Source organism: Pimephales promelas, chromosome 2 (genome assembly GCF_988280905.1).
Source record: "Pimephales promelas chromosome 2, fPimPro1.hap1.1, whole genome shotgun sequence".
NCBI classification, from domain to species: Eukaryota; Metazoa; Chordata; class Actinopteri; order Cypriniformes; family Leuciscidae; genus Pimephales; species Pimephales promelas.
The window spans coordinates 800,001-815,725 of record NC_142770.1 but is presented as its reverse complement, the minus strand read 5'-3'; the positions used below and the strand labels follow the sequence as shown (position 1 = coordinate 815,725).

The following is a 15,725-nucleotide window of genomic DNA, read 5'->3' as shown; positions in this document are numbered from 1 at the left end:
TCTACATGCTTAAAAATTATCGGGAGGTCGAGAGGTGCTCGGCTTCATCTTCCTCGCACACGATACGAGCCGCGACATGCGAGCATAACCGATTTACACGCGATTTCTCCCGAGTGAAAAAAATCATCTGCGAGCTCGTAAAAAAAAAAAATTTAAAATAAATAAATAATAATAAAAAAAAAAATAAAAAAAAAAAATAAAAAAAATCGCACCGTGTACGCCCGCCTTAAACTGTAGTGCACGTTGTCCGGATACTTCACAACCATTACCTTTACAGGAGAGAGTTTCATACGTGTTCCTGTCCAATGTAAATAATGGTATTGATACTGCAATAACAAGTTTTGAGGCAGAATCAGACCCAGAAAGCAGCGATGAAGAGAGTCAAGCAGAAACTCACCACACATGGCTCTCACTAAATGTTTCTGAATGGTAATTTTTTAATTATTATTATTCTATTCTATTATTAGCCTAATACTTAAGAATTTCGATACTTTGTTACTTGAAATTGCTACTGCTACTTGTTCGCTTTTGAGATAAGGTTTTCTCCTGATTAAACATTTTGTGTAACTGAATAAATGACTGAGTAATACCATTTATTGAAGTTACTGTTTTATCGTTATAATTAACAACCATTTATCTATTCACAAAACTTAGTTTACTCAGTGTCTCGTTCTTTAGGTGTACATGTGGCAACTGTGCACTGTAAAAAACCCAACTTGAAAAAGGTTCAAATGACTGGTTTTGTTGTGCTGGCTCAGCAAAATTCTATGAAAAAGTCAGCACAACTATGTTTAATACATTTATTCAACCTAAACCAAGTTTCTTACCATAAACTTAAAAAGTTTAGTTTTGTGAACAAGGTTTTGCTAGTTCATCCAAAAAACTTCCGCCAACTTATTAAGTTAAGTTAGTAACTGCCCTCCCACTAGCAAATACTGAAACAAATACAATTTGTTTATGTGACATTGAAGAAACATGGTTGTTTAGTTATTTTTTAAAATAACTTCATTGAGCCTAATGTATAGCTGTAAAATAACAGATAGATAGATAGATAGATAGATAGATAGATAGATAGATAGATAGATAGATAGATAGATAGATAGATAGATAGATAGATAGATAGATAGATAGATAGATAGATGGATAGATAGATAGATAGACAGACGCACATACATTTTATGGACTTTAAGTCTGAAAATAAAGTTGAATTGAATAATAGTATTATTGTCAATTAAATAATGCCCACTGTATAAATAATAATATACAGATAATGTACAATAATAATAATGTATTATTATAATTATTATTATTATTATTAGTAGTAGTATTAGTAGTAGCCTAATAGCAGCAGTAGTAGTAGTATATGTGCACAGCAATATTATGAACTCTGGAAATGATGCTGCCTTCACGTGGTATTGGAATTCTTATAAATATTAGTTTCTTCATCAAAAAAAAAAAAGAAAAAAAAGTAATAAAAAGGAAATTAATTTAAAATTGACCTCAAGTCAAAATCACGATTTCAAAAGCTGGAGGAAATTTAAGATAGCACGTGAAGGCAGCATTAATTAAGCATTAAGACTTTTACTGTGAAGTTCGTTAGTGGGCGCCAAAGCTCTCATCTCACTAGTTTGCGTAATTGGGTTCACAGACCGAACATAACACAATTAGCCTAGCAAAGAGTTCTTTTTTATTTTAAATTTAAATAAAAAATACATTTAAAAAGAATTAGCAGCATGTTTTCCGATAAACGTTATTTTTTTCTCTCGTGCCAAACCACGCCCCCAGTACGTGACCTTTGCTCAAACTTGCTATGACTCAACGTCAACGTTCACTTTTTAATGCGGGAGAAACAACTTGAGAATAACAGGCGTGTTGTTCATCAAGCGGCCGAAGAAAAATCTTTACAGATTTTACAGAAAATCTAGAGGCAGCACGTGGGCGATAATAATCCAGACGGAGAAATATATGGTGAGTGCTTTTATTTGTTTTTTGTTGTACTTTACTTCTAAATTAGTTGATTATTAGTTAATTTGGAGAAAAAAATATAAACACCACTAACTTTAACATTGTAAGATATCAACATTACCGAATGTTTAAATCTATCTAGCTTGATTTTAATCAATCTATCGAGCTTTATTTTTCATTATTTTAACGTGACGTGAAATATTTACGTTAAGTTTTTTGTTGTGATGGCTTTTGCTGCACAGTAACGTTATCATTTTTTCAGTCGCGCACATTCTTGACTTTAACATATTACATTTCTCTCCATCTGCTAATAATAAAGGGCAACTGAGAATTCTGATTAATTGCTCCAACAGTACATATTGATTAATATTTAATAAATTTCTGAAGAGATAATGATTTTTGAAAAATCTCTGTGCAGCAGTTGTCATACGCTAAAAATAAAAATAAAAAGCATAAGCCTAGGGTAACGTTATACACTGCAACAAAAGCTTTTCTTATTTAGTATTTGTGTCTTGTTTCCAGTCCAAATATCTAAAAAAGTCTCAAATCAAGATGCATTTACTAGATGAGTAACGTTAGGCGTAAAGCCATAAGATAATTTGTCTGGTTTTCAGGGGAAATAAATTAATCGAATTTTTAATTAAAAAAAAAAACCTAAATTGTATGCCAATGGAATAGGAAAAATATTCTTGTTTTTGTTTGAATTAATTTATTTTTCTTATCGGATAATTTAGCTTTTTTTAAACAAAAACTCACTTATTTTTGCTTTCTACTTTTATTCTACTAGTATTTTACTCATCTAGTAAATGCATCTTGATTTAAGACTTTTTAGATATTTGGACTGGAAACAAGACACAAATATTAATTTTTAATTAAAGAAAAGCTTTTTTTGCAGTGCAAATTCATTGTTCATTCATTAAATTGCCTTTCATAAAACTGATCATTCACGTTTGTCTTTTTTTTTTTTTTCTTAAACAGATTTTTATTTACGTTACGTTTTGTTTATGTTTGAGCGGCAGTCCTCTGTGAGGGACTCGTCAAGAGACGCATAAATAAAACGTAACATAAATAATCCAGGCCTGGTCTTCACTCATCTTGCACTGTTCTCGCTCTTCCTTTAATTCATCCGGACCTCCTTCGAGGCAGGTGAGCTTGATCACATGGCTCTTATCCTTGTCCTGCTTGTCAGAGTGCCATGTTTTGTTTGCAAGAGTTTGAGCTTTGTTTGTTTTTTTTTCATATGCACAACCATTTTTTTAATGAAATTTATATCATTCTTAGGACACTGATTTGAAAGAAATAGAGGACGATATCTCACAGACAACAAAGACATGTCTAAACTTCGCCATCATTTTTGAGGAAACCGTCGTCATGGAGGACCTACCTGACTTTCCTACTGCTTTCATGGTACTCTTTGGACTTCTCTATGCGGTGAACTTTGAGTATTCAAAAGGTCTAAAATACACATTTGAGGCAGTGCAGAACATCTTTGTGGGATTTGGAGAAAAGTGCACCAACAGAGTCCAGTCCCTAAAGAATGAGCTACTTGCTATTTAGGGAGTTTTAGATGATTTTACTGTTGGTGGGTACCTTTGGCATAATGATGTTGTTTGTTAGGATGTTAATGTATATTGTTTAGTGAAATTTGAATTTTAAAGACTTAGCCTTGAATTCTCTAAAATGTTTACATTTGCTACTGTTCAGCTACGTTTCATATTCAGTGTTGGCGCTTTGTAATACTGTTTTATTGCAGTATTTCAATTTTCATGTTTGAATCGATACTCAGTGTTAGTGTTTTGTAATACTGTTTTAACAGCAGTGTTTAAAGGGATAGTTCACTTTGAAATTAATTTTTGATATGTTTTAGGTCAAACCGGTGTTGTCTATCAGTCATACACTGGAGGTGAAGGGGGTCCTTAATCGGTTCACCTCAAAGAGCATGCACAGAGAAGTCAAAATTAAACATGACTTAATGACTCGTACATGTAAGTACACATTGATGGCCTAAGACACAAACGAACAGTATTTATATCGTTTTACCTCTTGTAATCACAGCCATGGCAAAATGATCTGATGGCACGGGCGCTTCGGTCTGCGCATGCGCTGGAAGTGATCGCTTGCGCGCCTACTTCACTCTTTAGATAAGACTAAACATATTTAAATATAAGGGAAATCGCAATGGAAGACTATTTCGGTATCTAAATATGTTTAGTAAAAGGTTAAACTTCCGAAATCTCCGTGTAGATATTGAGTGACGTCACACGCAAGCGATCACTTCCGGCATAACATTGAACTGATTCAGTTCGGTTCAGTTGGACATTGAACAACTGATTCAGATCACTGATTACACGAGCTAAAAACGATATAAATACTGTTGGTTTTCTCACACAAACCGCTCGTTTCGTGTCTTAGGCCATCAATGTGTACTTACATTTACGAGTCATTAAATCATGTTTAATTTGGACTTTTCTGTGCATGCTTTTTGGTGGACCCCCTTAGCCTCCAGTGTATGACTGATAGACAACAACGGTTTGACAGAAAAATGTCAAAATTGAAAATACTGTGGAAACAAAGACACCTACATCTTGGATGCCCTTGAGGTAAGATAAAACATATCAAAAATTAATTTCAAAGTGAACTATCCCTTTAAAGGACAACTCCAGTGCAAAATGAACTTTTGGTATAATTACACATTGTTACCTAGTCAACCGTTATCTGAGATTTGTTTTCATGATTGCCGAATGTAAATAGTTTTATCTCTAAAAACAGTTTCGCCTATAATGCTAGTATAACGCTAGTATATAGGGCATAGAGTAATGACAGTTAAAAATGTATTATGACAAATATTACCACTAACAAGGCTCAAAATAGCCCCACAGTAACACGGTAGCATAATAAGGGTCCCTACATTCAAACCGATGCATTGAGAACTTTGTCAGTGTCCAAACAGTTTAATAAGAAGATATTTTATACACACAGTCAACTTCGCGAATACAGGAAGAAGCCATCTTTGAAAAATAGTCTCTACCAGTCGATCTACGAACGCCGATCCAAGTGCGCTGGTGAGATGTGAACAAGGTGATAAGGTGAGCGCGAACAGTAGTCTACGTGTACATATTGAAGAGAAGAAAACGGTTCATGTTTGTGTTTCTTCCTGAAACAACGGACCATATGAGATTCTGCACAGTTCAGCGCACTTGGATCGGCGTTCGTAGATCGACTGGTAGAGACTATTTTTCAAAGATGGCTTCTTCCTGTATTCGCGAAGTTGACTGTGTGTATAAAATATCTTCTTATTAAACTGTATGGACACTGACAAAGTTCTCAATGCTTCGGTTTGAATGTTGGGACCCTTATTATGCTATCGTGTTAGTGTGGGGCTATTTTGAGCCTTGTTAGTGGTAATAACAAGCGATTTTTATTTGTCATTACTCTATGCCCTATATACTAGCGTTATACTAGCATAATAGGCTAAACTGTTTTTAGAGATAAAACTATTTACATTCAGCAATCATGAAAACAAATCTCAGATAACGGTTGAATAGGTAACAATGTGTAATTAGACCAAAGGTTCATTTTGCGCCGGAGTTGTCCTTTAACTTGCAGTATTTCAATTTTCATTGTTGAATCGCTTTGGCTTAAATATTTTGAATGTTTACGACTTGTACTGGGTTGAATTCTCTAAAAAGGCCAAATGCTTATTCGTTTACTTGATATTTGTTGATTCAGGTGATATTTAAAGGGTTAGTTCACCCAAAAATGAAAATTAAGTCATTAATTACTCACCCCCATGCTGCACCAACCCCGTAAGACCTTCGTTCGTCTTCAGAACACAAATGAAGATATTTTTGATTAAATTTGAGAGCTGTCTCACTACCACATTGCCTGCCTAAGGGACTGGCTCTTGACGGCCCAGAATAGTCGAATAAAGTCGTTATTTTTGTTTTTTCGCACAAAAAGTATTCTCGTCGCTTGATAAACTTATAATTGAGCCACGGTAGTCACATGGTATATTTAAACATTTTCTTCATTGACTTTCTCGGCCGTCAAGAGCCAGTCCCTTGGGCAGCCAATGTGGTAGTGAGACAGCTCTCAAATTTAATCAAAAATATCTTCATTGGTGTTCCGAAGATGAACGAAGGTTGGTACAGCATGGGGGTGAGTAATTAATGACTTAATTTTCATTTTTGGGTGAACTAACCCTTTAAATGTTTCATGTTTACTTGATACATTTCTTTGTAGATGGATGGTCTTTTAAATTTGGAAAGATTGTGTTCCTCATGTGCATTGGCAGTGTTTTGTAAAACTGTTTTACTGTGATGCAGTATTTTATTATTTCAATTTGCAGTGTTGCAAATTACACTTACAGTTTTATAACAGTTTGTAAGTGTACTTGTTGCCTCCAACAAGAATAAATGTTTTGTTAACATTGACTCACTGTTTTCAGTTTTTGACTTAAGCAATGTTATTTTAGTTTCCAGTCGTAACGTATTATTACTTAGTACCAATTTCCAATAGGATTTTTTTGTTCACTCAACAAAAGACATTGAGTTCTACAGACCAAAAATGTTGAATTGGCTCAACTTAAAAAGTTTTGTTAAAAAATAGTTGCACCTCTCCACAAAACTAACAATCTTAAGTTGACACAATTAAATATTTTTTGTGTGAGTGACAACTTAATTTCAGTTAGTATAACTATTATTTACAAAAGTTGAGTGAACAAAAAAAAACTGAAGGAAATTGGTACTAAGATTTTTTTTGTTGTACTGGCTTACAATTTTTTACAGTGTGTTAAACCCATCCTGTACACTTAAGTTTGCTGTTGCTATTACATATAATTTTTTTTTTTTTACTTACTTGTCTTGTACACACAAAATAGCTTTGAACTAACTGGCCACTATAAACAAACAGCCATTGGCATTACGTTCTTGATCAAATCGAAAAATTACATCATAAAGTATACATTACAAAATTAGTACATAAAAATTCAGGTCCAAAATGCGTTTGTCATAGACACGAAATAGCATAACTAAGTGGCTAAAACTAAAACATTACATCTCTAAAATTATACATGCATATACATTTAAAATTATTAAGTCTTACTTACAGTTTGTGGCCCAAAAAAACAAACAAACAGCTGTAGTCCCAATCGAGTCGTTTTTGTAAGCATTAAACTTCCTGATTTTTAAAAGACGATATCTCTGCTTACACTGAACTTTCAGCGCTGCAACTTTGCAGATACTGTTCATGCACCAACAGCAACATTACACACTATTTAAAATGTGTCAGGTACCGTTTTTTTGAAAAATTGTCATCCGTTCAGATCCATGAGCTCAGCTGACTCCAGTAAGCTGGAGTGCTGATCCCACATTGCTTTCTCATCCTCATATTTGGGCATTGTCAACTATCTTGTTTATGGTATAAGCGCATACAATGTTACCAGTGAACAATTTATAAATTATACATCTCTTAAAGCCCGCGGACATTTCACCGAGTTACTGTATCCTTCGGTAGGAATGTAAATAAATCCCGTAAAGGTAGTAACAGCAAAGATAGGTTTGCTGTATTGATGATGATGATGATGATGATAGTGTCATGTTAAGGATTGTTTATTTTGAAAAAAAAAAGAATGAAAAAACAATTCTCCAACAACAGAATACCATAGACCGTAAAAGAAATGGACAGAGCGATCTCATTGGAACTCCATTGAGACGATTGAAGCCCGTTTTTGGCGATTTTTTAGCACTTCTGTCCCTGATGCGCAGACTCAAACAGAGCTTGACTACGTAGATGTGACGAGAGGAAACCGTCTGTCTTCTAGTGCAGTGGCATGAGAAATCTGAATCATTCCCTTCCAGAACATGCAGAGGCGGAGAGTGTGAGTAGGAGCTGTCCATGAGCTAGGAGAAGGAGACAATTCTGCTAGGTATTCTGATTAATTATTTTGTCATTTTGCCTCCACGTTTCCCCGATTGCGCGCGAGGTTCTTCTCCTGTCCATACGGTAATCTCTCTCCTGTGCGACAGAGAGTCACGTGGGTATGACGCAATCGTTAGCCTACTTTCACTAAAACTGCTTCTACGGGGCCATAACATAAGCTACAAGGTAATGGAGCTATTTTTACATTGTCGTGTTTCTTTAGAAATAAATAAAGGACAAATGGAGTCTTCAAATGCCTCAGATGTAGTTATTCGCTGTCAAAGTGACGCCAAAATGAATGGGAGTCAATGGGAATGCTAACGCAAGTGAAGTTCTGCTACAAGATGGCGGCTCCCGCGAGGCTTCAACTTCCGGTCGATGGATTACCCCCTTGCAGAATACCCCAGCATCGATACCTTACAAATGGCGGCTACGCCCATAATGCACTTTGTGAATCGCGAGTGTGATGTCACCTGACAAAGACCAATAGTGTAAAACATTTCAATCAAAATGACCCAGAATGCAAAGTAAATTCATGAATGTTCCTGGAATGTAGAAATGCGGTATTTTTCTGTAAAAACATACAGTACTCTTTTCAGCAGGCTACTGTGCAGTTAAATCTAAAGAGACTTTTAACAGAGAGAGAGAGAGAGAGAGAGAGAGAGAGAGAGAGAGAGAGAGAGAGAGTTGTACTTCTCCCAAAATATCTGTTGGGTTCTAGCAATATGCTTCTCACGACAAAAATAGACAAGTTTTTACTCTAGTAGCACCTCTAGGTAGACCTCTTTACTCTATAGAGCCAAACAAAATAATAGTACCTCAATTTCTCGGAGTTAATGGAGTCAACGGTCACGATCGGTCCTCTCAGGTTCACTCGTTCCGACGCTGAAATGCTTCTGAAGGCTGTCGTCTGTTCCTCTGTGCCGGGGGAAATCTGAATCACGCGGGAATTCAGCGCGCTCTATGGATGTCTCATCATACTCCTGTCCTTCTCTCGGAGCCAAAACTCTCGATCGTGAGGGAATCAGAGTCCTCTGTAGTGTCTTCCAGCGATGTCATCCGCATATAATCCTCTAATCACTTATGTGCCAAGTTCATTCGCCGTTTAACGGAATTAACGAACTTTCCTTTCAAATGTAAACAAACAGTATCGCACCACTTTATGTCACACAAACTCAAAATAAATAACGAAACTAAGTCAAATATATTTTAAAAAACATTTACGGAGTGAATTTCTAGTTGAAATCACTAAATACACGATCTAATTAACAACTACCGGTACGTAGGAGAATGATTTACGCGTGTGACCGCTCTCCTCGGCAGCTTCACCTGAATTGTTAACTTCCAATAAGAATCGTCTTTCAAGTATGAGAGGCGGGACCATTACTTTATCAGCCAATCAGATAGGACATGCTGCCTTGAATGTCATGAAAATTGTAATAATTAATGCTTTACCAAAACTGCAGTTACTGCCTTTTTGCTTTGTATGGCTATATTATATAAGGGGAAAATTAAAAATTATGCCATTCCTTCAGTAGATGTTCTTGTAGCCTTCATATTTTGCATGTTTTATTATGTTTTGTTATATGATTTAAGTCCAAATGAATTGCCTTAAAATAAGGTTCTGAATTAGACCACGTACATTTGTGAATATGGTATTTTCCGAAGATAATAAACAGCTGAATAACAAAAATATTTTTTTTTGGACAAACCACATAAATCAAAGTGTAACATGAAATCAAAAATATTGAATCTGATGTTTACACTTAATTTTGTGATTATATATTCTTCCAAATCAGACCAAAAAACAGAGACTTCTTTTTATAAGGGATTTCTTTGTCATTCCAAATAAAGTTTATATGTGGACTAAAATTGTGTTTATAGATCAATATCCAAGATAGAAGGACTTGTTTGTTGAAGTCAGCTAACTTCAAGGGAATTTTATCAATAGAAAAATTACATTTCAGTAGAAAATGTAGGCTATGCCACCAAGAGTATTAAACAAATATGATGGAAAAGCGTACAAAGAGTATTGTTTATTGTATGAAAGGTTTTTTTTTAATTATTATTATTATTATTTTTTTGTTTATAGTATGAAAGTCCAACACTTCCAGACCACCTTGGTCTCTATATCCTGTGATGACATCTTTTTTGAGATAATGGGTTTTTTCCTCCAGATACAGTATTTTATTTACGTAGTTTCTTTCTATATTTTTACAAAGTACAATATATCACAAAATATGTTACTTTTTCATGAATTGGTATTCCCTCAAGACTGGCCAGATCGCAGTTTTTGAGGGGGAACAAAACTGATTTATTAATGTTCATTACCAATCCTGATACATAGAATGGTTTGATACTATTTACCGCAGTCCCAATTTGTTTACGTTGACTTAAAAAGATGGCCATGTCATCTTCAAGTTGGCAAATTTAAAACTTTTTACCAACAGCATTAACTCCTAAAATGGGAGATATTTTTATGCGTGTAGCCATTGTCTGAGAACTAAGAGAAACACAAAATTTATGGAGACACCGGGCAGCCTTGTCTAATACCACGTGTTATACTAAATCTTTCTGATGTGCCTGTTTCCAGTTTAACAGAACTAGAACACCCATTATATAAGGTTTGAATTGCCTTATAAAAATAGTTACCAAAGCCAAAAAAGGAAATAGATTTTAATATAAAGTTATGCTCGATGGTGTCAAAAGCTTTATAAAAGTCAATAAAAAGTATGAAGCTATAGCTATCATTCGGAAAAAGGTCACTGTAATCTATCATGTCTAAAATTAAATGCACGTTATTGTGTATGTGTCTGTTGGGCATCTATAATTTGGCTCAGGCTATGTTTTAAGTCTTTTGGCAAAAATTTAAGCAAATAACTTTGCATCATTGTTAAGTAAACTAATGGGCCTCCAGTTTTCAATGTGCAATTTATCCTTATTTGGTTTGGGAATTAAAGTAATCACGCCCTGTTTCAAAGTTGGAGGAAGTTGACCTTTTTCAATGGCCTCTTCAAACACAAACTCTACCTACACAAGAGAGTATGTGATTTCAGACACAAACACACTAATACAGGGCAAAAAACTGGTGTAACAAATCAGGCTTAATGAGTGGTGTTCAGCAGGAGTCTGAAGAGTAGCGCCCCCTACTGATCTGGAGGATATGTGAGTGTTAGTACTAGCCCTTAAAAGCAAGTTCTTGCATGACAGATTATTTAAATCACAGGACTGAATTTATTTATTTAATAGAAATTTAATTTCAATTCAACATGCATAAGTGCACTTAAATAAATCATTTGACCTAGTCTCAGTTATTCTGTGAGATTACAGGGGAATAATCAGGCTTGTGAAATGCAGTGTACTATTCTGTTAAATTATTAATATCTGATGTGTTAAGGGTTTAAGTCAGTGCTGAATCAATCAACAGGTGTAGTTCGGAGTTCAGAAACGGTCCAGACACGCCTCCCCCATCATCATGTTTGGCAACTCGGGCTGGTCTGGGGTCAGTTGACCTCCTGTTCAGAGTCAGTCTGGCAGTGGATATTACTGGCAATATGAGTCAGATCCAAACTCTGGGTTAACATCTCAGTGAGGACCTCGTCCGCCTCGATGCCCTCCAAGAACTCGTCCAGCGACAGCTCACCTAAACACACACAGTTGCACACGTAAATCATGTCGTTTTATGTACATACTGTATTTAAATAGCATAGATCGATAGATTACCGTCTCCGTTAACGTCAATCTTGTTGAACACCATGTCGGCCAAGTCCTCGGCAGAAATCTCCTGGTCTTCTCCGTTAATGGCATGAACAGCCTAGAGCAGAAAACCAACTTGAGACAAAAGTGAGCCAGCAGGAGGCGCTGAGGAGAAACTCAGAAACATCAAACCTTGAAGATCAGATGAAGTTCGTCGCGGTCGATGCATCCGCTGCCGTCCATGTCGAAGAGTTTGAAGTACCAGCGTAACTTCTGCTGGACGCCTCCCTTCAGGACCAAACTCAGAGCCGCCACATACTCCATGAAGTCTATAAACCCATCCTGACCACACACACACACACACACACACACATTACACTTCAACAACAACATAGCACAATATACATATCAAACTATGTGGTTTATCATGTAGCATGCACTTAGCTGGTCACTGTTTGATTATTTATGCCTTGGACACAGAAATATAGAGCAGAAGAGACTAGACGAGAAAAGTTTGATGATAACCTGAAAAAAGCTTTGAGGTCAATAAAACATTATTGACTTAATTGATGTTCGTGGAAAGTGTTGTGACGTGAATGAAAGACTCCTATTAACCAGATTACCGGCTGTATTGGGTCTTAGGCAAGCCCTGTGACCTTGTGCAGTGCTAATGTTTGATCTGAGTGTACGGTATTACCACAGATCTCATTAACCAGCATCATCAACAGAAACGAAGCAATCTGACTCATCTCTGACCGATGAGTTGTTCATTCAACTCTATATATCGGCTATGATCTGTTTGGGCTCTTGGTTGAATGAATCACGGGTAACACTTGACAATACACTCTAAAAAATGCTGGGTTGTTTTAACCCAATTTTGGGTCAAATATGGACAAACCCAGCCATTGGGATACATTTTTAAATTACATTTTTAACCCAACGGCTGGGTTTGTCCATATTTTACCCAAAATTGGGTTAAAACAACCCAGCATTTTTTAGAGTGTAAGGTTCATTAGTTGACGATTTATGAACTTACAATGAGCAATACATTAGTTACAGTGTTTATTAATCCGTGTTAATGTTAGTTAATAATAATCCAGCTGTTCATTGTTAGTTCATAGTGCATTGATTTCAAGTAAATGTTGAAATTAATATTAACTAAGATTTCATGAGAACTGATTAAGTTCAACACAGTTTAAAAAAAAGGATAACATTAAATGATAACATTACGCAGAGCTATTAATAACAAATAGAATAAAAACAGATTGTCTTACGTCGTTTATGTCGAAGGTCTTGAACATGGTCTCCACGTACTCGTTTGAGGAGTTGGACAGATTCTTCAGCCCGAAGAACTTCTTGAACTCGTAGAAGGTGAGCTGGCCGGACGGACACTCGGTCATGAACTTGCGGTACCACTTGTGCGAGTGGCAGGCGGTCAGCTCCGTCACAGTCATGCCGGGCTGGTTCCCCATGATGCTTCAGGACAGAGCGCTCATCGGTTCCTCACGCCGACACACACTGAGAGCTGGCTCAGCATGCAGGACAGGAGTGTATCCCGACCAATTAGCACTGACGTCACTCGCTGGCTGTTCTCTTCCGCTCTGGACATTACCGTGAATTAATTCCACTTACGGGGAATCCGAGATGAGTGTCAGAATGACCCACTGACCTGAGATCATGACCTCTACTTAGTTATCTATCTGTCTGTCTGTCTGTCTGTTTGTATATCTATCAATCTATCTATCTATCCATTTATCTATCTGTTTGTATATCTATCTATCTGTTTGTATATCTATCTGTTTGTATATCTATCTGTTTGTATATCTATCTATCTATCTGTTTGTATATCTATCTGTTTGTATATCTATCTATCTATCTATCCATTAATCTATCTGTTTGTATATCTATCTATCTATCTATCTATCCATTTATCTATCTGTTTGTATATCTATCTGTTTGTATATCTATCTATCTATCTGTTTGTATATCTATCTATCTATCTATCTATCTATCTATCCATCTATCTATCTGTCTATGTCTGTCAACAAACAGGTCAGGTTAGTCAAGCTCGCATCAGTGACTCTCCGCTGATCCAGGACTACCTACAGGAATACGACGCCTATCACTGTATACATATATCGTTGTTGAATGTGTACGATCCCTCGGTGTCTCTCATGGGCATTAGGCACCACTAATCTGGACAACGGAAGATGTAATAGACCTAAACTGAGAGCTCATCCCTCATATTGTAGTAGGGCATTAGATTCGTATTGGAAGGAGGCCAGACACGGCTAATCTGTTCACGAAGAGCTACTATACCAGGGACAAGCACTGTCAAAGTCAGAGACAAGATGGGAACTCAATGTGGAAGGAATCAGAGCTATAAGTTTAGGTTCCACTTTTGCAAAGAGAAGCGTTGGCTCCACACAAACACATGCAACACTTTTCTATGTTCCACACGCATGCAAGTGCCTCTTCTCCCTGATTGAGCATCAGTTTCACAGCTTGTGCCTGGTGCTGTTAGTTTGTAGTTTTGTGTGATTTACAGTGCACAGTCTGTACTCGGATTCCCTCATCCAAAACACCCCAGAAATCTTTTTTTTTTTTTTTGGCTTGATTAGCATTATAGCATTAGATTAGACCAAAGCCCCCCCGGAAGCGAAAAACGCAAAATATCTCGTTGAAAACTGAACGGGCTCATTCGAACCGTCTCGCCGATCTGAACAAAACCATATGCGTTTCGTCATTTTTGGCGGAGTATTCGCGGAGATATTAGCCGAAAACCGTCGGCCGCGCTCTGAAATGGCGCCACGAGCTCGGGAGAAAAATCGCAAATATCTCGGCGAAAAATCAACGTTTCGACGCCAAATTTTTATCGAGTGGAGAACGGACCGAGCCCTTTCGAAAGAGACCACCCCCAGCCTCGTGGCCCCCCGGCGGCCCGAGATACAGGCCCCCAAATCCCCTCCGGAAGCGAAAAACGCAAATATCTCGGCCAAAACTCGACGTATCCGTCGGAGACCGGCCTCCTTCGAACCGTCTCGCCGAACTGAACAAAACCATATCTGTTTCGTCATTTTTGGCGGAGTATTCGCGGAGATATTAGCCGAAAACCGTCTGCCGCGCTCTGAAATGGCGCCACGACCTCGGGAGAAAAATCGCAAATATCTCGGCGAAAAATCAACGTTTCGACGCCAAATTTTTATCGAGTGGAGAACGGACCGAGCCCTTTCGAAAGAGACCACCCCCAGCCTCGTGGCCCCCCGGCGGCCCGAGATACAGGCCCCCAAAGCCCCTCCGGAAGCAAAAAACGCAAATATCTCGGCCAAAACTCGACGTATCCATCGGAGACCGGCCTCCTTCGAACCGTCTCGCCGAACTGAAAAAAAAAAACATATCTGTTTCGTCATTTTTGGCGGAGTATTCGCGGAGATATTAGCCGAAAACCGTCTGCCGCGCTCTGAAATGGCGCCACGAGCTCAGGAGAAAAATCGCAAATATCTCGGTGAAAAATCAACGTTTCGACGCAAAATGACCGAGACCTTTCGAAAGAGACCACCCACAGCCTCGTGGGCCATCGGGGGCCCGAGATACAGGCACCTAAAGCCACTCACCTGCTGTACACGTGAGCTGCCACAAGCTGGCGCTGTTTCTCCACACTCGTGATGCTTCGTCTTTTCCCGGAACATTCAGTGAAGCTTCATTTCTCCATCCCTATAGGACCAAATACTGAATACTAAAGCGTGATGCAAACGCACTATATAGGGTAAAAACAGGTGTAAGAGATCAGGCTTAATGAGTGTGTTTATCAGGAGTCTGAAGATCTAATTAAACAACAACCAATTTTAACATGAATATAAAATACATTCTCCGTGACTGATGCCATCTTTGTCATAGAATACTGTAGACATCATACCGTAGAGCTTGTCTCCTGAAGATCTCCTGAGATCAACACAGTAATATCAGATCATCATATTAGAGTGATTTCTGAAGGGTCATGTGACACTGAAGACTGGAGTAATGATGATAAATACACAGGAATAAATTACACTTTACTGTATATTCACGTAGAAAACAGATGATTTACATTTTAATAATATTTCACTGTTTTTACTGTATTTCTGATCAAATAAATTCAGCCTTGA

The 15,725-nt window shown here is 37.4% G+C and overlaps 1 protein-coding gene across 2 annotated transcripts; it reads right to left on the bottom strand.

The window, feature by feature from the left end:
* Positions 1 to 10,141: 10,141 nt before the first annotated feature.
* LOC120486285 (guanylyl cyclase-activating protein 1) lies at positions 10,142 to 13,397 on the bottom strand. Of its 2 annotated transcripts, XM_089133378.1 has the most exons (5): positions 12,855 to 13,397; positions 12,237 to 12,320; positions 11,773 to 11,922; positions 11,608 to 11,698; positions 10,142 to 11,527 (listed from the first exon to the last, which is right to left on the bottom strand). In XM_089133378.1, the coding sequence occupies exons 1-5, from the start codon at positions 13,050 to 13,052 to the stop codon at positions 11,388 to 11,390; spliced, it is 663 nt and encodes a 220-aa protein (XP_088989504.1). In that variant the 5' UTR covers positions 13,053 to 13,397; the 3' UTR covers positions 10,142 to 11,387. The 2 variants fall into 2 exon arrangements, with proteins under 2 accessions (XP_088989504.1, XP_039538148.2); XM_039682214.2 differs by lacking the exon at positions 12,237 to 12,320 and having other exon boundaries at positions 10,148 to 11,527; positions 12,855 to 13,393.
* Between the last annotated feature and the right edge of the window lie 2,328 nt (positions 13,398 to 15,725).

Excerpts from the sequence above, each read along its gene's own strand:
- LOC120486285 (XM_089133378.1), bottom strand. The coding sequence starts at position 13,052 with ATGGGGAACCAGCCCGGCATGACTGTGACGGAGCTGACCGCCTGCCAC. Across the intron at positions 11,923-12,236 it reads AAACATTAGCACTGCACAAG|GATGGGTTTATAGACTTCAT; the intron begins GTCACAGGGCTT and ends GTGTGTGGTCAG. Across the intron at positions 11,699-11,772 it reads AACTTCATCTGATCTTCAAG|GCTGTTCATGCCATTAACGG; the intron begins GTTTGATGTTTC and ends TTTCTGCTCTAG.